General features: G+C 35.2%; 1 protein-coding gene across 2 annotated transcripts in view; it reads left to right on the plus strand.

Annotated features, from left to right (window-relative positions):
* Positions 1–5988: 5988 nt before the first annotated feature.
* Positions 5989–23888, plus strand: part of LOC129239077 (flotillin-2) — a 122698-nt gene continuing 104798 nt past the window's right edge. The window contains exons 1-2 of one of the 2 annotated variants that reach the window (XM_054874361.1): positions 6042–6179; positions 16576–16745. In XM_054874361.1, the coding sequence (XP_054730336.1) occupies positions 6164–6179; positions 16576–16745 (186 nt within the window). In that variant the 5' untranslated portion in view covers positions 6042–6163. Of the gene's footprint in view, positions 6180–16575; positions 16746–23888 lie in introns of both variants that reach the window. The other variant, XM_054874362.1, reaches the window with a different exon arrangement.

Below are 23888 nucleotides of genomic sequence, written 5' to 3' on the forward strand. Positions count from 1 at the left end.
CGTGATTACCATTCGGAATTCAGAGAGAACATAGGTTGAAATCTCGGTGAAACACGAAAATTAAGAAAAACATTTTTCTAATAGCGGTCGCCCCTCGGCAGGCAATGGCAAACCTCTGAGTGTATTTCTACCATGAAAATCTCCTCATAAAAACATATCTGCCGTTCAAAGTCGGCTTGAAACTGAAGGTCCCTCCATTTGTGGAACAACATCAAGACACGCGCCACAAATATGAGGAGGAGCTCGGCGAAACACCCAAAAAGGGTGTACGCGCCAATTATCTTTTTATACATTACTTTTTTATTTAATTTATTTTATTATATCGTGTAAATTTATTTTATTATATTTAATATTATTTTATGCTTATTTTAATTTTTTTAGTTTCAAGTTATTTCATATTATTTCATTTCTTTCATTTAATTTTTTTTTATTCTTTATTTTTAGTATTTCATTCTATTTTATTTTATTGTAAGTTTTTTTATTTCAATTCGTTATATTTTAAGTCTTTTTTTTAACTTTATTTTATTTAAATTAATTTTATTGCAACTTATTTCATTTTATTTATCTTTCATTTGATTTGTTTTTATTTTAGTTTATTTTTTATATTGTATTTTATACGCTAGTTTGTCTTTATTCACATTTATTTTATATTATTTCATATTTTATTTATTTCATTTATTTTTTATTTTATACTATTTCATATCATTGTGATTTATTTTATTTTATTTATTTAATAAATGGAAAATAACAATGAATTATTATTTTACAATAAAAAAAAAAAGGAGCACTAGCTGCCAGGGCTTACGGCTCACTATTCTAATTTTATTTTATGCTTATTTTAATATTTTTAATTTCAAGTGATTTTACATTATTTCATTTCTTTCATTTAATTATGTTTTATTCTTTATTTGTAGTATTTCATTCTATTTTATTTTATTGTAAGTTATTTTATTTCAATTCGTTATATTTTAAGTCATTTTTTAACTTTATTTTATTTTAATTTGTTTTATTTTAATTCACTTTTATTTCCCGTTTGTTTTATTTTCATTTCATTTTATTTGTTTTTATTTTAATTCATTTTATTTTTTACATACTTTTATTTTATTTTTTATTTTTTTTAAAATCCGTTGCAACAACAGTACTTACTGCTTCAATATTCGTTCGTTGATCTCCTCTCTTAATTCTGCGTGAATTTTCGTTATTCTTCTTTAGTCGCAGCAATTCTAGATATGCGCAGGCTTTGTTCGTTGCTGCTAGATTCGTTACACTACTTGCAATTTATTTATACTTTTTTGAACCTTTTCGCACTGAATTGTTGCTTTGCTTTTCACTTCACTTCACTTTTTTATTACAAAAACTTTTTTGTATTTATTATTTGTATTGTTTTACACATAAGAAAATTCCACATGAATATTTCTTTCAATATTTTATGCACTTTCTTTTTTACCACGCATTCGCTTATCTTCGCTTTTCGCTTCGTACGCTAACAATTTAACTACAGGTCTTTCTAGGCCGCTTGACGCATGCGCGACGACTGTTTGATTGCCAAGTGAGTTGGTACCTTCAATACCACAAAAACTACCTTTCTTCTCAAATTTCTCTCCACACATTCTTTCTTACCAATCAATGTACCTATTGGCCAAATACAGCAAGAGGATTGAGGTGAAATGAGTAGCAAAGAAGTTGGCGCGGTCAGAGCTCTCTTTTACACAACTTTAACTGGCATTTTTCTGTTGTCGATTCAAAAAAGTTTGTCTGCATTTCAAATGGAAAATTGTGCTTACAAACAAATTTTACTTTGCCCAATTTATTTTAGTGACTGACTGATATGATGACCAAGATTTGAATTTGCTCGTCACAAAACAATTGCCTAGTCACTTCCAACCATTATATGAATGCACATACATATGAATGTATGTATGTATGTATTTTCAAATGTTACCCACTTACCATCACTTCCTCCACTTTAAATGTCAGCGGCAGTGCCATCACATCTAACCTTTCATAAGTGCTCTGCGTGCGTTTGTAAAGAGCGCCACCCGACGTGGTTGTTTTCACGTATGATAGTGGGCCGTTTGCGAAATGCAACTAATTTGACTTTCCGCTTTTCATTGCTTTCTCCATTAATCATACTCACGTTCCCTCATATTTATTTTCATTTGCAATGCTCATTACTGCCATCGTCTGCTTGGTCATGACATTTGGCAAGTGCCAACAATTGGGTTCGTTTATGAGTATTTCAGTTAGGTACGCAGAGAGTATGAATATCACTTTCTCTTGAACAGTGAACTATCGAATATTTCTCTCTTTGGAATAGTAAGAAGAGCTGAAAATGATGTTGTGAAATGATTACTTATTTAAGTATTGGGTTTTCGGCGGCATCATTAACTTTACTTGAATATCTAATGGTTACCTATTATGGGTCCCTACTTATTTTCCGCCATCAAATTTGATGGTTTTCATACTGTTTTTTCGTAATCAACACAAGATCTTCAGATTATTGTAATTTGATTTGTATGCACTAAAAAAATGAAAAAAGAAAAATTTGGAAAAAATTCAAAACCCGTCTGAGATTCTGTTATCGAATGTTTAGTTTAGTCATTAATTTCCTTTCTTTAATTCATTACATTTATCGAGTCTAGGTATAGTTACAACAGTACGGATTAGAGATACAAGGCGACCTAAAAGTAACTCGATTCCAGCTTAAATAAAAAGGGACCTAGGAGAGATAAGTGACCTAGGGAGGGCGAAATTAAGACCAGAAATTTTGAAAGGTCTATTAAATGCATCAATTCCTATATAGTCTAAGATCCGGCTGCAGATTTGGTGTAGTCTTCGAGTACATCCTGAAAGCCACATTTTTACCCACATTTATGATTAGGAGAATAAAAATTCACCACGGGGCCAGTAGAAATGTGGCCGAAAGTATTTTTAATTAAATTATTGTTAATTGATTTTGCGGGAAAAATTTAATTAACCAAGTTTTGAGATAAAATATCGTTCGGTTTACTGCAATAGGTGTAAAGACTTAAAAAAACCGTAGTTGCCGTTGCGCGCTTGGCCGCACCTCTCCGCAGCCAGGTATAAACAGGTATGATTTCGATATATTTATACATCCATAACGTATATTGATCTGTTATAGATCAAAATATAGCTAATTTTTTTCTCATTATTATGATATACGGCAACCTAATTAAATCTGGCCGCAAGTTAGGGTTGCTAGCAGTTAAAGATGGGAAAAATTGAAGGTTGAGTGAGAGGAAGCTAGCGCGTAACATCACTAATCTAACAAGGATAGCGATTGCCAGCTGTATGACATTTTAAGGCTAAGAATAAGAAAATAAGAATAATAGTTTTTAACGAAAAATACTTCGAAATTAACACTGTATAATTTATATTATAACTATAACCAGTATTTTTTTGTATTAAATTGAAATTTTACTTACTGTAAGTGTTTTGAATCTACCGAGGATTTTGGTATGTCTTGATTCAAATGTCTTGACCTGAAATCAGCTATTCGTTTCAGATGAGAAAAATAACTTATATTTGCATCTTGTAGTCGCCGATTAGGGGCTCTACAGCGCTGCTAAGGTTGGCCAATTAATGATACATCGGACAATATCATAGACTTACATCGGTGAGTCTATTATACGCCTTGGGGAAATATATTTTAAATTTATTAACATACAGCGGGCCGCATTAGACAGGCGTGACTCATTAAACTGAAGCCATTGCAGAGCAAGCCGAGAAAGCTGCGTTGAATTCTTTCGATTATTTATGGTAGGAATAAAGAGTGTAAATTTGACTCCAAACTACTTAGGCGTACACCAACTTTGAACTCACTTGATATTTCTAAAGCGTTTTCCTAGTATAAGGATCCTTAAAGTCTCGCGCATAATGTCACAGAAAGTCCAAGTTGGAATAGAGCTTAGAAATAATGGTACCCTGGAAAAACCCTGAGTCAAAAATCATTTACAGCAAAAAGACGAGCATTGGAAATGTTATAAGTAATGGTTATCGGATTTAGAACTTTAGCGAAGGTCATGTGAAATCATTTACTGATATAAAATGACAATTGGTTTCTGATACTCCATTCGGATAGAGCATTTAAATCAAGAATAAATAAAGTCAGTTTGCCATTAACTTGCATTCGAAATATGATACATCAAAGTTTACTAATGAAATGATAAAAGGAATTTTTTTTTATTTGTTGAAATATAGTACGTTCTTTGAATGCAGACTTTTACAGCTGAGTGTATTAAGAAGTTCATAGTTTGAATAAATAAAATTCTTATACAACAATATCAAAATTGTTCCTTTGGAATGGGAGTTTTGAGCCCACGTGTTGGGTTCGATGATAAGAGTATCCATTAAGGTTATTAAGTTGATACTATAATGCGCCTCTAACACCATCACACAGAGGCTACAATCTTTCGTCAACAAATGCCTCCGCATCATCTGTAGAATATTCTGGTCGAACCCCATCAGCAAAGACGTGCTGTGGAGCTCAACGAATAAGAAACCCAAACTACGGCAAATCAAACGCAGAAAGTGCCGATGGATAGGTCACACACCAGATAGCATCACGAGAATAGCACAGGAGTGGAACCCGCAAGAGAGTAGAGGTCGCGATCGGTCAAAAAAATACTTGGAGAAGGTCGATGTTGCGCGAGCTAGCAGATGCACATGGGACGGCGCAAAAACAATAGCCCAGTACCGTGTACGATGGAAGAGTCCTGTCGTGGCCCTGTACTTCCGAGCGGAGCGTACAAGAAAAAAAGAACTGTAATGCGCACAAAGCGGTCGAGCTTTAAAAGTTATAGAGAAAGGGAAACTCTCTCTGCTGTGGCAAGGCTACTGCACTGTCAACCAATTTTAAAGCGTATTTATCTACCAGCTATTTTATCTTGGCCAAAAATACTCCCATTGTAGATTTGATTTTTTGGCAGCTACTATTTCGAGCTCATTCAGCATGTTACTTACTCAGATATGTCGAGAAGCGAGTTTACAATCACAATGTAAAGAATGCAGAACTGTGTCCAACATCGGAGGAAGGAATCAGCTGATTTGCTAACGTATCAGGGGTTATGACAGCGGTTTGTTTATAAAAAAACTGATATCTTATGGGTAATACATATATGAAAACAATCAACGCAGCTATCACTCGTGTTACTTCGTTGCGGTCTGAATAATGATTGGTTTTACGAGTATCTTGCTTCGGATGACCAAACCTTGTATCAAACCTCTTCTACCCATCTCACAAAACTCGCTTCTCACATCTCTAAGCTCTGCTCGCACTCATTCTGAGCTAAATACTAGACTTATATGTACAGTATTGTGCAAAACTATAGCAGCACCCTAGTGCATTATTTGCGGTTCCTGATTGTCTCAAAACAATGAAATCAGAAATAAAATTTTGTTGCATATTATATTTGTTTATATATTAGGGTGTCCGTTATTTTCCAATTTGATTATTTTTCGTGCGACGCCCCCTCAACTTTTAGTTTTCCGTCTAAGAAAAATTATCAGATCAAAATCAGCTTTTAATATTCAGAATAAACCTTGCCCCAAACACGATATATTTTCCATTTACATAACATGGGATTTTGCTACTTTTTGGTATAAACTTTTTTTTCTCTAATATGCTAATTTACAGTTATGAAAAAAACATATTCTGATGGCAATTTTAACTCTCTACAAAAAAGATCTCTTATAATTTTTCGACAAATTGACTCCTTTAAAAGTTAATCGAAGTTAAAGTTGAACTGTGTGTAAATTTCAGACATTTTCACTTTTGCAGCAAAATTATTATTGTTGTAGTAAACTTCTCACGCTCATAGTAGTCAAAAATGGATTTTTTGTATATTTTGTAAAAAATCCGTAACTTTATTTGGTTATCGAGCTACTTCCATCGCTGTCAAAAAATTTGCCTACGCCGAAACTTCCATATTTACTTGGTCCTAATAGATCTCTTGTTTTGTTTTTTTACAGGTGGTTGCTTTGGTTCTACCAAGAAGCGCACCATTGTTGGCGGTTGGGCATGGGCCTGGTGGCTGGTGACCGATGTGCAGCGCCTCTCCTTGGAAGTGATGACCCTCAATCCAATGTGTGAGAATGTCGAAACGGCACAGGGTGTGCCATTGACCGTTACTGGTGTGGCGCAATGCAAAATCATGAAGGTATGTTGGGTAAAAATCATTCATCGCTCGCTCTAATTTGCCAACAACAATTCGATTTTGCTTCAAAGAAATTAAAAACAATATATTTCGTTTTTTTTTATTCAATATTAATTTCAATTATTTAGTTGTTTAATTAAAATTATGTAGCGCTTTTTGGCTATAAATTTCCAATTCGAAAAATTACAATAAATTAAATAGTTTCTTTGACTTACTATTTAACAGCGATAATAATGTATTTACAGTTAATTAACATAACTATATATTATTTATTTACATATATTTAGTCGTCTGCTGGGTATTGTTGTATTTAGTAACAGGCTTGGAATACAGAAAATGGCATGCTAGATTAACTATTAACATACATTCGTATCTATTTACAAAAGAGCGTTTACTGATTATTTATTTTTTATTTAGAAATTAATTTAAAAATTGCCAATCGTTTGAAAGATTTATTTTTGAAATTTTTGCAATTTCTGCTGTACTTTATTAATCGATTTTTCTTCGATATTATTTGTACAACAATAAAAAAATAATGAAACAAATTGAAATCTATGTAGCGTAAAAAGCCTAAAAAAAATAGAAGATACAAAGTAAGTTCAAATTCATTATTTTATTTTACTTTAATAATTAATTAAATGTTTAAGCAAATTTACGAAACCATTTAGCCACACACGCAAGTCAAAATTTGAGCATAATTCGTAATTTGTCCCATCATTATCCACTGTAGGCATAAGAAGTTGCCAAATATGCTTGTGTCAAAAAGTTGATGAATTTCTTAATGTTACTTAATTTCTCTTTTTTTGTAATTTTAATTTTATTTTTTAGATAATTTTTAAAATATTTTTTTGCTTAGATATATTTGGGATGAACTATTTTATTTAGAAATATTTAGTCCGACATGCAAAACAGTGACTTATTATTCTTAAATGAGGTGACCAGATGAATTGGTAAAACTCAAACAAGGTAACATTTGACTCACAGATTTGACCAAGAGCGTCGTAGTTAAAAAAAAAAGATTTTAGATAAATAAGGCAGAAATGAACAACAGCTCTTTCATGTGGTGTGAAAAAGTCATGGTGACTTCAGTTAACAACAGACAACAAATGATTAAATGTAAAAATGGCTTTACTTTTATTTAGCGGGCTAGAGTAAATGGATAGCTTTGAGACCATTTTTCTGGGCAAATGAGCGAAATGCTCTATTCAAAAATATAAGTAAAGAATGGACACGAAAAAAACTCGTTTTACCCACAATGCCATAGCAAAAACTTTAAATATGTAGTCCGAAAAGTATGGTCATTTATGTGTTAAATAGTTTTATGAAACCTTGTCGGCTGAACAAAGACTTAAAGTGGGGAAAAAAATGGATTTGTGACGCAGTCACCAGTCAAAGAAGAGGTGTAAAAAAAAAACCCTGCCTTTCACTTCGAGACGCTATGAAAGAGATCCATAAGTCGAAATGTTAAGTGCGCAAAAGTGAAGGCTTATGATCAAACAGGGTGGGCCAAATAAGACGTACTAATGTTATACACAAATAGCTTTTGCAATAATCATTTATTTTGGTTAATTGTTTTTATACTTTCTGCTCAAATATGAACGAGACGTTATCAATAAAACGGTCCGCGGATGACATATGGCAAAAATAATTTTTTGGTTTTTGGTAGGACTGTTATAAGCTTACATGGCAAATTTCAGCGTGATAAGTCACATAGTTTGTTTTCTGTGCTACTGTAAACAAGTCAAGCTCGAGTGTGTTCTTCGAATTCTCTTTTATGACTTCAATTGTCTCAAAATGTTTTCCACGGAGCGGCAACTTGAGCTTGGGAAACAGGAAAAAGTCACATGGAGCCATATCAGGCGAATACGGTGCTTGCGGAACGATATTAACATTATTTTTGTTCAAATAATCGCGAACAAGACGTGATGTGTGAGCTGGTGCATTATCGTGATGCAAGAACCATGACTTGTTGTCCCACAATTCCTTCCTTTTAAGACGAATGTTCTCGCGCAAACGCTTTAAAACGTCTAAATAATATTCAGCGTTAACCGATCGGAGATTTTCAAGCACAATTTCCTTTACTTTTCCGATGTTTTCGTCGTTTACTGATGTTGCTGGACGACGTTCATGAGGCAAGTTTTCAACCGATGTACGGCCCTCTTTGAACGATTTGTACCACTGGAAAACACGTGCACGCGATAGAGCAGAGTCCCCATAGGTTGTCTGCAACATTTTTAAGGCGTCTGAAGCCGAAATTTTGTTGGAATAACAAAATTTCAAACAAATTCTTTGTTCAACTTGAATTTCCATCGTTAAATTCGAAGAACACACTCGAGCTTGACTTGTTTACAGTAGCACAGAAAACAAACTATGTGACATATCACGCTGAAATTTGCCATGTAAGCTTATAACAGTCCTACCAAAAAACAAAAAATTTATTTTTGCCATATGTCATCCGCGGACCGTTTTATTGATAACGTCTCGTTCATATTTGAGCAGAAGGTACATTGCATATATTTTGTGGAAATTATGTATGAAATATTACATCAGATAAATCTCCACCATTTTTCTCAAATACAAAGATTGGCTCTTTTTAACGCGTTTTCCATTGCACCACAAAATGTTTCTGGTTGAAGGCTCAGTATTTCGTCTCGAATATTTTGCTTCAGCTGTCTAATAGACACTGGTTTATTAAGATACACTTTATCTTTTAAATATCCCCATAAAAAGAAGTCGGGCGCAGTCGAATCTGGCGGACGAGGTGGCCAAGAGAAATCTGAATTTTTGGAAATCAGACGTTCGCCAAAAATTTCACGCAGCAGGTCCATAGTTTGCATAGCAGTATGCGCAGTTGCTCCATCTTGTTGAAACCACAAATTAGGATACTGCTCCGCCAATGGCCGCAAAAAGTTTTCAATCAATGCTCTGTAAGAAGCTCCTGAAATCGATTCCGGCGTTTCATTCTCATTTTCGAAGAAATGAGAAATGGGAAACAGGAAAAAGTCACATGGAGCCATATCAGGCGAATGATGTGCCGGATGTCCGTATCAGTCATGGCGAGCATTTCCTTAGCGACAGTTCTGCGTTGTTCTTTTTGAAGAAAATTCAACAATTTTGGAACAAGACGCGCGGACACTCGTCTCATGCCCAAGACATCAGGAATAATAATAGGTCTATGAATAAGTTCGTGCGGTTTTTTTTTCGAAATTTGAATTTCGGATCATTCCCATGGCTGGAAATGGTTGATTGATCAACTCCCAAAGTTTTTGCAACCTCTTCTTGCGTTTGAGCCGGATCTTGATCGAGCAATTCCTCCAATTCGGTATCCATGAACTTTGGCGGCGCGGCCAAAATCACCACTTTTAAAGCGTGCAAACCACTTCTGGCACGTTCGCTCAGCTAGAGCATGCTCACCATAAACTTCCACCAAGATACGATGACTTTCGGCTGCTTTTTTCTTCATATTAAAGAATTCCCCGCAAAAACACATTATTTGGCACGAAATTCGACATTTTCAAGTGTGGTAAAAATATTGTTGTTTACGCTTCAAATAAAAAACTTATACTGACGTTTGTGCCTTACGACAGTAGCTCTCCAATGAATGTTTGGAAATGTGGATCGATGGAATAATAATCAAGTTACGCCATCTGTTGTAAAACCGCACGAACTTATCCATAGTAGAACGGATCCATTTGATAAGCTCAGCTCACTAGCTATCTCTCTTTCGGTCACACGGCGATTTTCAAGCACAATTTCCTTTACTTTTCCGATGTTTTCGTCGTTTACTGATGTTGCTGGACGACGTTCATGAGGCAAGTTTTCAACCGATGTACGGCCCTCTTTAAACGATTTGTACCACTAAAAAACACGTGCACGCGATAGAGCAAAGTCCCCATAGGTTGTCTGCAACATTTTTAAGGCGTCTGACACCGAAATTTTGTTGGAATAACAAAATTTCAAACAAATTCTTTGAATTCCATCAGTTTAAAATGAATTGGTAAAGAGCTGCAGATACCTTAAAAATCGGCCCATCGGCTAGTGAGAGAACTCAAATCTAAATGGCGCCATTTTGTTTATAACAAAGGGAATTGATGTGCGTTCTTTTGTTTAGTACGCTTAATAAAGAAGAAATTAAAATGAAAATGGTTTCGTTAACTAACACAAATTTTGTATTATAACGATTTTCGCCCGACCAATAATTTTCGTGTCCATTCTTTCAAAAAAATTTGTGTTTAATTCATGCAAGATGATGATTATTAGTTGATGGATTTGGAAGCCCAGAGTAAATATACGAGGGGTACCTTTTATATGTCGGGATTAGAGAACGAAAACAAATTTTAATCTTCGAAAATCACTTTATTGTTTTTCAAAATATTCTCCATGAAGATCTATACTCTTTTGCATGTGTTTGAATCAATTGTCGAAGCACTTTTGCCACTCTGAATGAAATACCTCCAAAACATGCATTCTGAATGCCCCAACCGCTTCTTCAGGTGTCGAAAAACGTTGACCTCTCAGTTTGTGTTTTACGTACGGGAATAAAAAGAAGTCATTCGGTGCCAAGTCAGGACTATACGGCGGATGACCCATTAATTCGATGTTTTGGGTGCTCAAAAATGCAGTTGTTTGAGCCGATGTGTGAGAGCTCGCGTTGTCCTGGTGAAGAGTGATTCGTCTTTGGCGATTGGTTTTCCTAATTTCTTGGAAGACAACTGGCAAACAAATGGTTGTGTACCACTCAGAATTTACTGTTCTGCGTTGTTCTAGTGGTACGGTTGCGACATGTCTAGTTTTTCCGAAAAAACAGGCGACCATTTGCTTGGAAGTGCTTCGTGCGCGAACAACTTTTGTTGGATTTGGCTCATCTTGAAACACCCATACAGTCGACTGCTGTTTACTTTCGGGCTCATACGCGTAAATCCATGATTCATCACCTGTCACGATGTCCGATGTCATAGACGTGTTTCGAAGCCCCGCGATCGTATTTTTTGAGCATTTCCTTCGACCAATCGACACGAGCCTTTTTTTGAGCGATTGACAAATTATGTGGGATCCAACGCGAACAAATTTTTTTTACAGTCAAATGTTTATGCCATATTGAATGTATGCTGGTCCCACTAATGCCTAAGATTGTCTCAATCTCACGATAGGCCACATGACGATCTTGCAATATCAGTTCGCGCACAGCATCAATGGTTTTCGGAACAACAACTGATTTTGGACGACCTTCACGAAATTCGTCTTGGAGTGAACTACGACCACGATTGAATTCACCATACCATCGATAAACACTGGTCCTTGATGGAGCTTCATCGCCAAAAAATGAATTAAGTTCATCCATGCAATGTTGCTGAGTTAATCCACGTCGAAAGTTGTAAAAAGTAATCGCACGAAAATGTTCACGATTTAATTCCATTTTTTGACCGAGATGAATCTTTTAAGTTACTGTAAACAACACAAATAGCGCTGGTATTTCAAAACGTTCTGAGTACGTAAAAGCCAAAAAATGTCAAACTTTGCGATACAGCTGTCAGTTGCCAGATTGCAACACTAGGGTTGACAAATCCCGAAATATAAAAGGCACCCCTCGTATTAACTCTTCAATTCCCAAGCCAAACTGAATCGGAAACATTTATAATTTTTGTTAACTGCGTCGTGCATCAATAATAATTGACACTTTTGAACGAGACAGCTCTAGTATACATACAAACAGAGAAACAATGGAGCGCGTAAAGGTCATAATAAAGATTTTCGTCGCTCAAAATCATTTTTTTTAATATATTTCGTAAAAAAGTTATTCAAAGACAAATTTGGATGCTTAATTTTTGCGCCACCTAAACATACCTTTAGAGAAAAAATTAAACAAATAAAAAATTTAAACAACTTTTTGTAAACTAAGCTCAAAACAAAAACTAACAATTTTTTAAAGAAATTTGTTTAAGAAAATTTTTTTTCAAAAAAGTTTTATAATAAAATGACTTATGTTGTGACTATTTTTAAAATAACGAAACAATTTCTTTTTTGACAACAGTTACAAATCGGAAATTGTATCTAAGCTTCTCTAAAAGTCATAATTAGAGTTCAACCACCGAAGAGTTTCAGCTGCCTCGGGAAATTCGCGTCACCCTATTATACTTACGTTCAGGACACTGTAGTAGGTTAAACTCATAGTCAACATTTGTTCAGTATATAAAGGTACGCCACGGGATACTAAAACCACCTCCTTACAAGCTCACTTAAGTCTTCCTATCCAGCATCTCGCGCCCTTTGGTCCCAACCTGCCGAAACAGTGCAGGTTACCTGTGGCTACCGTTAGATGAGATTCACAAGGACTTCTTCTCATCCAATTTTTATTTCTTTGTATTTTCTATACCCTTTTTCTGATGGCCGTACAGTATTGTTGTTTTAAGTAAAGAAACCTGCCGTAGCCGAATGGGTTAATACGTGACTATCATTCGATGGTAGTGCCGGTGTGCGAATCTCCGAGCATGAAACACCAAATGATAGGAAACGTTTTTTCTAATAGCGATGGCCCTCTCGACAGATAATGCAAACTTTCGAGTGTATTTCTGCCATGAAAAAGTTCTTCATAAAAAACCATCCGTCGTTCGGAGTCGGTTTAAAACTGTAGATCTCTGTGTAAGTTTGGGTGTTTGGTCCTCATGTGAGCCCTCTCTTTGCCATTCGGCACATCAGCAATCGTAAAATAAATCTGTAATGTATAATATTTGGAAAGCTAAAATATGTAGATTTTTTGTTTAGGGGAGGTTTAAATCAAAATGTCAGAAATATCATCAAAGGCTCCGTCGCACCAGTGATATGTGGGACATGCTCCCCCTAATGCTATAAAAATCCTCCATTCCGGGACCTAACGATATTTCATCAGAGTGGAGCCAAGTTTATGCCTGCTGACACAGAAGGTCCCTGCGTCCAGGTTCCTCTCCTAAAATAGGTCGAATCTGTGAGTCTCGTATATACATATTTACATATGCAGTTGATTTCATAGTTTAAATAATCGTACTTATTTTATTTTTCCATATTTATTTACTTTTATATTTATTCCATATTTGTTTAATTTTAAATAATTTTATATATTTATGTGTTATATATTTTAATTATAATTTTTTTTATTTATTCATTATTTTTCCACTTTCTTTGTAAGGCTGTGCCCTACAATCTCTTGTACAAATATTTATCACTTTTTATAAAAACTTTAATTATATTTATTTTTTTATTAAATTTTCATATCGGTAAATGACCGTTGGAGAGTTTTGATTTCAAAGTAAAATCAAAAGAGACCTAATTGAAAATACTAATCATATTAAGGTACGTTTCATTTCTTTTTTATTTTTAATTATTTTTCTATTTTATTTAACCTTAAGTGTTTTCCAACTCATGCAGCTTTAAATCTTAAATGTGAAATTGGAAGGATACATTTTTTGATTTTGTTATCCTTGCGTGTACTGTATGTATGTATTTGTACTCATTTTTATATAAAATATTGCTCTCATCATCTCATAAATATTTGCATATTCATATGTCAGCGTTTAGAGTTGTTTTTATGGGGGTACTGTACAATTACAGGGTCTTTCAAGTTCGAGCTTGTTTTTATTGCTGTTTTACTTTGACAATAGACTAAGAGCTGGCGGCCGCGGAGGTACTACGATAACACCTCCGGCTAGAATTTTGAGAAGTGGTTGGGAGAACCATGAAGCAGTGCCATTTGCAAGGATTTTGCTCAAAACCCCTGCAAAAAAGACGTCAGACAACTTAAAGTTGCAAAAAAAAGTTGCTAAAAAAATGTTCGTACCTCCGGCTGAAAATTTGTGGGCTTACTGTTTGAAGGTCACAAATGCTGTATATAAATCGTCAGACGTCTAGATCGCTGCAAAAGTAGTGTCAGACGACCCCAAATTTGTAAATTTTTTTCGAAAAATTTTTTTTTTTACCTCCGTCTGACGTTCTCACATATTATAGTGGGCACTATTTTAAGTGTATATTTAAATCGTCAGACGGAAATACCGCTGCTAAGTCATCCTACAATATCCGTGAAGTTCCGGTCTACCTGATTTTTTTTTTTTTTTTTCGGAATTTATTTTTGTTACCTCCGTCTGACATTTTTACATACTATTGCAAAAAGCATTTAAAGTACACATTTAAATTATCAGACGAAAATACCGTTGCAAAATAGGAAAATAGGTTTGGGCACGCTTAGTGTAGAAATGTCGGGAAAAGAGAACGTTTGTGTGAAAATGGCGTCTAATAAAAAGTGTGTGATTTGTCAACTTAGTGACGAAAGTGATTCAATACCGTTACTAAATTCGAATAAACTGCAGAAGTGTCTAGAAGTGCTTCAAGTTCGTGAAAAATTGAAATTGAAGTATAGTGAGGTTTTTTTGCCTGCGGAAATAAATGAAACACATGCCACTTTCAATGCTATAAGAATTTCACGGCTGTACCAAAAAAATATATTACTAAATATATGGAATTGATGGGATCTCGTACACTCACAGACATACCGTCCACATCAACGGATTCTGTTGCAGTGGAAACCAGTGGTGGGGAAGAACAAGCCAATGCATCAACATCCACGCAACAAGAGGTAACGAATGATAATATCGAAAATACTGATAACGTTGAAAAACAACCTGTAGAAGAGAGTAATAACGAAAGTGTAGAGAAAATCCACTCAGGCTGCATTTATTGTGAAAAGATAAGGAAGACAGTCAAGGGTCGTTGCGTAACATTACGTACCTATAGTCGAGAGACAATTGAAAATGTTATTATACCTAGAGCACATACCTTAAACGATGTAAGGCTGCTACAAATTCTAAATGATAAAAGTTACAATAGCAATCAATTTCAGTACCACAGAGACTGTCATCGAGATTATGACTTAAAAGTCCAATCAATATTAAATCCACGTCCACCTTCCGCTTGGCAGGACATACGCGACAGTCATCGAGAAGCCTTTCAGGAAGTTTGCTATTTTATTGAAGATCACGTGATCAAAAACAAACAATGTGTGTTTTTCTCATTCGTCATACGATTGTACAACGAAACATTGGGACGATTATGTAAAGAAAAGAGGAAGGAGTTCTGGAATCCAGCAACTGTATATACTGTTGAAAAAAAAATAATTGAAAAATATAACGAGGAAATACAAATTACAACAGCATTTAAGAAAAATATGATAACACCAGTACGCGATTTCGTATTAACAGAAGAAGATATAGAATTTTTGAGAGAGGAAGATATTTTGCAGAAAGCTGCAGTTATCTTAAGAAGTAAAGTATTGAACATCGAAAAAAGAACATTACCAACGGAATTGAATGTGAAGCATATAATCTCTGGCGAATGTCCTATCCCCCCAGATTTGAATAATTTTTTTTTGACAATGATTGGAGGAACTCGTTCACGTCGGCGACAAAATGAAGATTGTCAACGAAAAATCCAATCTATCAGCTATGATGTCATCAATGCTATCACTATCAGACGAAGAATCTTTTACTTTTTATATGTACGACACATGCGTAAAATTTTCCCTTCAATTGATATTCTTTTATTGCGTATAGTAACTCAACAAAGTATTTCAATAAGTTAAATAAATGATGAAACTGTATTCAGCAATCTGGAGTGGAAGTTCGCGATATCGCAGAGGTATTTTGCAACGGTATTTTCGTCTGACAATTTAAATGTGTACTTTAAATGCTTTTTGCAAAAGTATGTAAAAATGTCAGACGGAGGTAACAAAAATAAATTCCGAAAAAAAAAAAATTCAGGCAGACCGGAACTTCACGGATATTGTAGGATGACTTAGCAGCGGTATTTCCGTCTGACGATTTAAATATACACTTAAAATAGTGCCCACTATAATATGTGAGAACGTCAGACGGAGGTAAACAAAAAAAAATTTTCGAAAAAAATTTACAAATTTGGGGTCGTCTGACACTACTTTTGCAGCGATCTAGACGTCTGACGATTTATATACAGCATTTGTGACCTTCAAACAGTAAGCCTACAAATTTTCAGCCGGAGGTACGAACATTTTTTTAGCAACTTTTTTTTGCAACTTTAAGTTGTCTGACGTCTTTTTTGCAGGGGTTTTGAGCAAAATCCTTGCACATGGCACTGCTTCATGGTTCTCCCAACCACTTCTCAAAATTCTAGCCGGAGGTGTTATCGTAGTACCTCCGCGGCCGCCAGCTCTCCGTCTACAACTGTCACAGTTCGTCGGCGGCTGCTTTTACAGTTGGCAAGTACAGTATAAAATCTGTGAATCTAAACTAAGTCGAACTTCGCTCGAAAACCGTATAAGAATAATTCAAGTCCTTTCAGAAAAAGCGAATGCCGCAAAATTTTGAAAATTTTCAGTCGATATTATTGTCTGACATTATAGACATTAATGCAAGACATAACAACAACAACAAACCAATGTTCATTCGTCTCTGCCGTTCATTTGCAAATATCGTAGCTGGAAGCGAAAGAACCGAAGGGAAAGCAATTAAGAAGACCAAAATTTGTCAATTAAACGACGCCCATCCGCAACTACCACTTGGCACATTTTTCGTAAGCATTTGACCCTTAAGCTTTACCATAATCAGTTTGTGTAAGAATATAGACCATACGACCACCCCTAACGTCGCCAGCTATCGTAAGAATACATTTTTTGCAAACAAAATTCCTGTTACTTTTCTCACGGAGATCTGCAGAAATTTGATCATCAAGATCGCCCGATTTAACACCTTTGAACTATTTTTGGTGAAATCTTTTCAAATTCGTGATTTTTTTTTTGGTGAAAATATTCGTCCAAATGAGTCGACAATTCAAAGATTGGTAAAAACAATTTCAAGAAACTGATTCTGTCCAGGATAGAAAAGGACTCGCAGACCAAAAACTGGACGTTCCGTTGAGTATATTGCTGATAGAGCGCAAAGTAGTGCTGAACAAACTTCCACATCGATATCTCGATGTGCTCACCAATTAGGCATTCATGAATTGACTATTTGGCGGATTTTACTTGTAGAGATAATATCTGGGCGCGTTTTTTTAAAGACCCTTTATAGAATTTATGTGACTAACCTAGAGGCCGGTGGCTAGTTTTCCAAGCATCTTCCAAGCGGAGATGTATCCATCTGTGTGCGTGCTGAGATAAATTAGAGAGAAATTCCCGGAATTAGCGAATTGTCTGTCATTTTGTGCCATAGCCAGACGGCACTCAAGGCTGTGTCATCCTGTGAGATTAAGTACTCAGTGGTCCTTGAATATATTCCGAAACAGAACGCACTAAATTGGGTCCCAGGACATAAGGGCTCCTATCCAGTAAAACCGCTGCAACTTAATTGTATGAACTGTTCATATATTATCGTAAGCTAATTAAACTCGTCATTTGAACTTTAATATTCTGGACGACCTTCACCGTCACATAAAATATGTTATTATACACCTTCGGTTTACAAAGCTGACATTGTTTGCGACGTTGTAAGTTGACTTCTAAATGAACCAGGCCGAAAATTATATCCACAGCCAAAACATGAATTATTTCTTTGTCTTTTTCGCGTTGGCCACTAAGGTTGTTAACTGGTAATGGGGATTTTTTATTGTATCCATTGCTTTTACCAGGAAACGATACATTCTGAACAAGTCGCTAATTCATTATTTTTTCCATTATTTAATTGTTTTTCGTTTTTGATACCTTTCTAAATGGTTTTCTGGGGTCACATTGCCATCGCATAGTATTTCAAGTTGCGAGTTGATGTCGCCTCCCCTTATAATTGTAAGTCGTAAGTTTATTTTCCGGCCGTTTATTGGCGGCCGCCGTAGCCGAATGGATTGGTGCGTGACTACCATTCGGAATTCACAGAGAGAATGTAGGTTCAAATCTCGGTGAAACACGAAAATTAATAAAAACATTTTTCTAATAGCGGTCGCCACTCGACAGTCAATAGCGAACCTCCGAGTGTATTTCTGCCATGAAAAAGGTCCTCATAAAAATATCTGCCGTTCGGAGTCGGCTTGAAACTGTAGGCCCCTTCATTTGTGGAACAACATCAAGACGCACACCACAAATAGGAGGAGGAGCTCGGCCAAACACCCAAAAAGGGTGTACGCGCCAATTATATATACATTGGGTAGTCGAAAAAGTCTTTTCGTATTTCTAATCAAACTTCAACTCATTTTTTTTTTATATTTATAATGAACTTTAATAAACCAAATATGTACCACTTTGGTCGACCACCTTTTGCCATTTTTCTTCTAGAGACATTCCATCAGTGTAAACTTCTGTGGTTTCTCGGCTAAACACTGCGACAAGTAATTTTCACAGGCTTCTCTTGAAGCCAACTTTACTCCATTAAGGGAGTTCTGCATTGACCGAACACAAATGGTAGTCCGATGGTGCAAGGTCAGGGCTATATGGTGGATGCATCAAAACTTCCCAGCCAAGCTCTCCAAGTTTTTGCCGAGTCATCAAAGATGTGTGTGGCCTAGCGTTGTCCTGATGGAAGACGACGCCCTTTCTGCTGATCAGTTCTGCCCGTTTTTTTTCGATTGCTTGCTTCAATCTCATCAGTTGTTGACAGTAAAGTGTAAAATAAATCGTTCGAGCAGGCTAGAGCAGCTCATGGTGGATGATTCCTTGCCAATCCCACCAAACACACAGCATAACCTTTCCTGGTTTTGCGACCATTTGTTGAGCTTCACCACCCTTTCACCATGATCTTTTTCGCACATTATTGTCGTATTTGATCCACTTTCTGTCTCCTGTTTCCATTCGCTTCAGAAATGGTTCGATTTCATTTCGTTTCAGCAAAGAATCGCAGATGTAAATTCGGTGCATTAAATTTTTCACAGACAATTCATGTGGTACCCAAACATCGAGCTTCTTTTTGTAACCAGCCTTTTTTAAATGGTTCAAAACCGTTTGATGATGAATGTTTAGTGCCTTGGCGATGTCATGGCAGCTTATGTGACGGTCCTGGTCAATCTTTTCCATAATTTCATCGACTTTTTCAACGATAGGTCGACCGGAGCGAGGTGCATCTTTCACATCGAAATTTCCAGAACGGAAGCGAGCGAACCATTGTTGTGCTACACGAACTGATACAGCATCGTCTCCGTAAACTTCACAAATTTCATTGGTGGCTTGCGTGACATTCCTCCCTTTTTTATAAAAAAATTTCAAAATATAGCGAATTTCTTCATTATTTTCACTCATTTCTGAACAGCTATAACTTTTTTTCAACTTCTCCGAATTTAGTTTTCTTTTGGTTAAATGAAGCTTAAAATGTCACCTTTCTAACACCATATGATATGACACAATGTGATTGGTAGCACTGGAGATAGATGACTCCAACGACATCTATTGACAAAATAGGAAAAGACTTTTTCGACTACCCAATATAAGTTTATTTTCCCAAGCTGAAAAAACATAAGCGCCCAGTTTATTAATTGAAGCGTTATAGGTTTGTTTGCCACTTTTTCGAGGCAGAGATTTTCGTTTAGCCTGGTGAATCTTATTATGTACGCATTTGGTATTACAGATAGCTGTAAAAACCAGAAGTTAGCGTGGGGTCTTTCTTAGAAATTTGCCCATTGCTTACCGGGCTTCTGCATAAAAAACGACCAAAAGATCGACCGTTGTCTTCTTACTTTTTGCATCTATCAGACGTTAACAATTTTTCTGTGAAGCGTATAAATTAATCTTGTGCCAAGGATGATATACTCTTATTACCCTTCAGCTGTGGTGAGAAATGAAATTGTGCAAGCAACTTCGACTATTACGTCACAGAGTGCTCGGCAGCAGAATTCTGCGCTCTCATTTCACACACGCGTCCAATCAGTCGTTGTTCAAACGGCAATGAAGTAACATAAATTCTGAATTCTCGCCGCTGTGATCGTCTAAGGCATTACTTTTAAACGAGTAGAATACACATTTTAAGGCGTTACCTTTTACGAATTCAACCGGTCCTTAATCAAAGTTTCAAAAAACTGAAAATTGCACTGGAAGTGTTCCTTTGCGTAGCATACATATAATATATATGCTGGTTACTTGACAGACTTTGCTCTATAGTCCATTTTTCATATTCACTATCATAAAAATTATTATTTAAAACAAAGTGCGGTTCAAACACAACGATTTTTTTTTTTTTAATAAAATAAAATTTATTAAATATCTATAATGACTTCTTTAAAAACAGCAAACATTCCCATTATTTATGAAAAACAATTTCATTTTTGTATCGACCACGGCTGTCTTTGCATTTGCGCTTCTTGGCGACGCCATATTCCCAGACCTTGTTGGCGGCTACTAACTTCATCTCTATATAGTCAGCTCGATATCAATTTTGCAATGTACCACACAAAGCAGCATTACGCTCTTAATTGACTTTGCCAAGACGATCTAATAACCCAATTAACGCACATAGTACCGAATAGGTCGGTTAGTTAAGGGTCTGGCGCACCATCCGGCTAAATTTAGAGACTGTTCAAGCTCATACTCGTACTCTCAGTTTCAATTAGCCAGTGATGACTTTGTGCCACTCACCACTGAGCGAAATGGCGTTCGGAGCAGAGTTGTCAAAAAAATTAGCCAATAATGCCACTACTTCAAACTTCTTACCGAGTTATCACTCTCTTCAAATGAAGTAACATTTTGGGTCTTTCCTGTCTAAGTGGATTTGTGCGTGACTGCCACCCGCCAATTAGTCCCTGATCGATAGGCGCTGCGGGCAAGGAATTATAGAGAAAGTGTAATTAAATATCGGACATCCTCTGAACCTTCGAGTGTATTTCTGTTAAAGAGAAGCTTCTCTACCCAGAAAAGGTTAGTGTTAAAACAAATTTCTATGATAGAAAGTTGTAGTTAAAAAAATGCCTTTCCAATGCCGTGTGTTCGGAAGTGAAAATTCAGAATGGCGAATCCAATAATGCGGATGAACTTTTTTAAATTCCTCGAATTATCTTAAAACTTATTAATCGGAAGTTTTTGGATTCACTGAATACGAATTTTAAGTACATAAATTTTTCAAGATTCCAAATGGCGGATCCAGTATGGTGGACGATTTTTTTTTAATTCTTTGAATTATCTTAATACTTGTTAGTCGAAAGCCTTTGGGTTCGCTACACATAGATTTGAAGGAAATTTGACAAAGTGGCGGATCCAATATTACGAGTTATTTTTTTAAATTCATTGGATTATCTGTTAATCGTAAGCTTTTGGGGTATCTGAATACGAATTTGAAGTAAATTTTTCAAAATTCAAAATGACAAATCCAATATGGCGGAAGAATTTTTAATTTTTTTTATCGAATTCACTTAAAAGTTGCTAATCGGAAGTGTTTGCGCTCATTAAATACGGATGTTCTTGTCTAACCTGAAAATGGCGGACATTTTTTTTTAATTCTTCGGATTATGTTAAAACGTGCGAAGCGGAAGTTTTTGAGATTAGCTGAAGTCGGCTTTGAAGAAATTTTTCAAAATTCAAAATGACAAATCCAATATGGCGGAAGAATTTTTAAATTTTTTTATCGAATTCACTTAAAACTTGCTAATCGGAAGTGTTTGCGCTCATTAAATACGGATGCTCTTGTCTAAACTAAAAATGGCGGATCCAATATGGCGGACCTTTTTTTTGTAATTCTTCGGATTATGTTAAAACGTGTGAAGCGTAAGTTTTTGAGATTAGCTGAATTCGGCTTTGAAGGAAATTTTTTAAAATTCAGTTTGGCGAATCTAATATGGCGGACGGATTTTTTAATTGGAATTGACTTAAAATTTGTTAAGCGTAGGCTTTTGGGTTTCAAAATTCAGAATGACGGATTCAATATGGCGGACTATTTTATTATCCGGATTATCTCAAAACTTGTTAATCGGATTATCTTTTGTGCTAACTGAATACGAATTTTAAGGAAATTTTTCAAAATTCAAAATGGCGACTCCAATATGGCGGAAAAGTTTTTTAAAATTCATGAAAAACTAATTTATATATCGAATTAGGTACCAATAACACTAGTTTACACCAAAAATGGATCTCGACCAAAGAGCGTTTTTTAAACTAATTTGAGGTCGCTGAAACCAAAAATGAATTTTATTTTTTTTTTCAAAGAACGGTTTCCGATCCTTTTGGGATCAAGGAATGATGAGCGACTACTGCTGGATGCAACTTCGTGAAGATTCCGTGCAACATAAAAGAAGAAGTTTGAGAGTAAAAGCGTATTTTCGGCCTCCAACATACCCAAGTCAAAAGCTGCAAAATCACACGTGTTGACTTTATGGGTCATAACTTCTACAATTTTTCGTCGATTCAGACAAACTTAGGCTTAAAATGTAGGTGACAAAATTGTCTTTCAGAAAACCTATCTTATGTCGATATAAAAAAAATTTTTGTTCCAGAAAAAAGTTAATAAACTTTGATAATTTAGTAAAAAACGTCAAAAATGCCTTTTTTTAACTTTCAACAGCTGTTTTGCGAAAACTACGACTTCCATTGACACGAATTATATATTGCCATGTAGGTCACATGTGTGCCTTTCGAAATTTATGCACTTCAAAGGAATGGCGCGCACTATTTTCGAGATTGCAGGTAATAACTGCACTATTGCCCAAAAAACAGGTTTTTTGGGAATATCTCGGAAACCGTTCTTTGAAAAAAAAAAAAATAAAATTCATTTTTGGTTTCAGTGACCTCAAATTAGTCTAAAAAACGCTTTTTGGTCGAGGACCATTTTTGAAAGTGAAAATTCGTAAACTAGTGTAATCAACGAGAGTTTCGAGCCACTTCAAAGTTCTATGTTATTAAAATTGACTGAATGGGCTATAAAACTGCGCACTAATTTTTTTTTTTAATTCTGTTTAAAAAATTTGATGAAAATTTGTCGAATTTTTACATATTTTGTGCAATGTTCGCAGCTTTGTTGTGGTATGGTATTTGTTATAGAATAAACTATGTTTTTGTAGAAAAATAATGAAAATTAAAGATGCATAAGAAAAATAGTGAAATTTTAGGAACATTCGCTTTCCATCCCGATTTCGTTAATTGCCATTGGAAATCATATCATAATATGCTTATACATACATACACACATATTGACATTTGTATTGCCAATGTTGCTGCTTGCATAAGGACTACATCAAAACCAATTGGCATACATATTTACATCTGTATTAAATCCATCTCATAAATTTGGTATTTGGTGTATGTATATATGTTTGTTTGCTGTTATATCTGTATGTGTGAATATTCATGAGTTCAAATTGTTGTCAGTTATTAAGCAACTATCTTTTAATTGTTCATACATTTGAGTGTCATTTATGAAAGTCTCATTACAACTGCTAAATTGGTGTTTTCCATTTTCAAAACAAAAACAAAAAAAATATTAAAAATATCATCCGCTCATTGATCCTACAACTCTTTCGTACTACTCAAAAATGTTTCTAATTAAGCCATTATATTTTTATGTGTATTAATTTTGAATCAAGTAACCGTATTGTATGTAAATGGTTGTATGTATAGTGATTTGTTATTTTACTTTTACTATTGCCGTTGTTCAGCTTTTAAATATTTCTTTCTTTTTTTCTTCTCTCTCTTTTGCTGTTACCAACAAAATTATAAAAAATACTAAAATATACAATAAACCATCTTACAAACTTCATCATCAACCACCACAAAAAAACAACAATTACAAATCAATCAATCAATCAATCAATAAACCA

This window comes from Anastrepha obliqua, chromosome 2, assembly GCF_027943255.1.
Source record: "Anastrepha obliqua isolate idAnaObli1 chromosome 2, idAnaObli1_1.0, whole genome shotgun sequence".
Lineage (NCBI taxonomy): Eukaryota > Metazoa > Arthropoda > Insecta > Diptera > Tephritidae > Anastrepha > Anastrepha obliqua.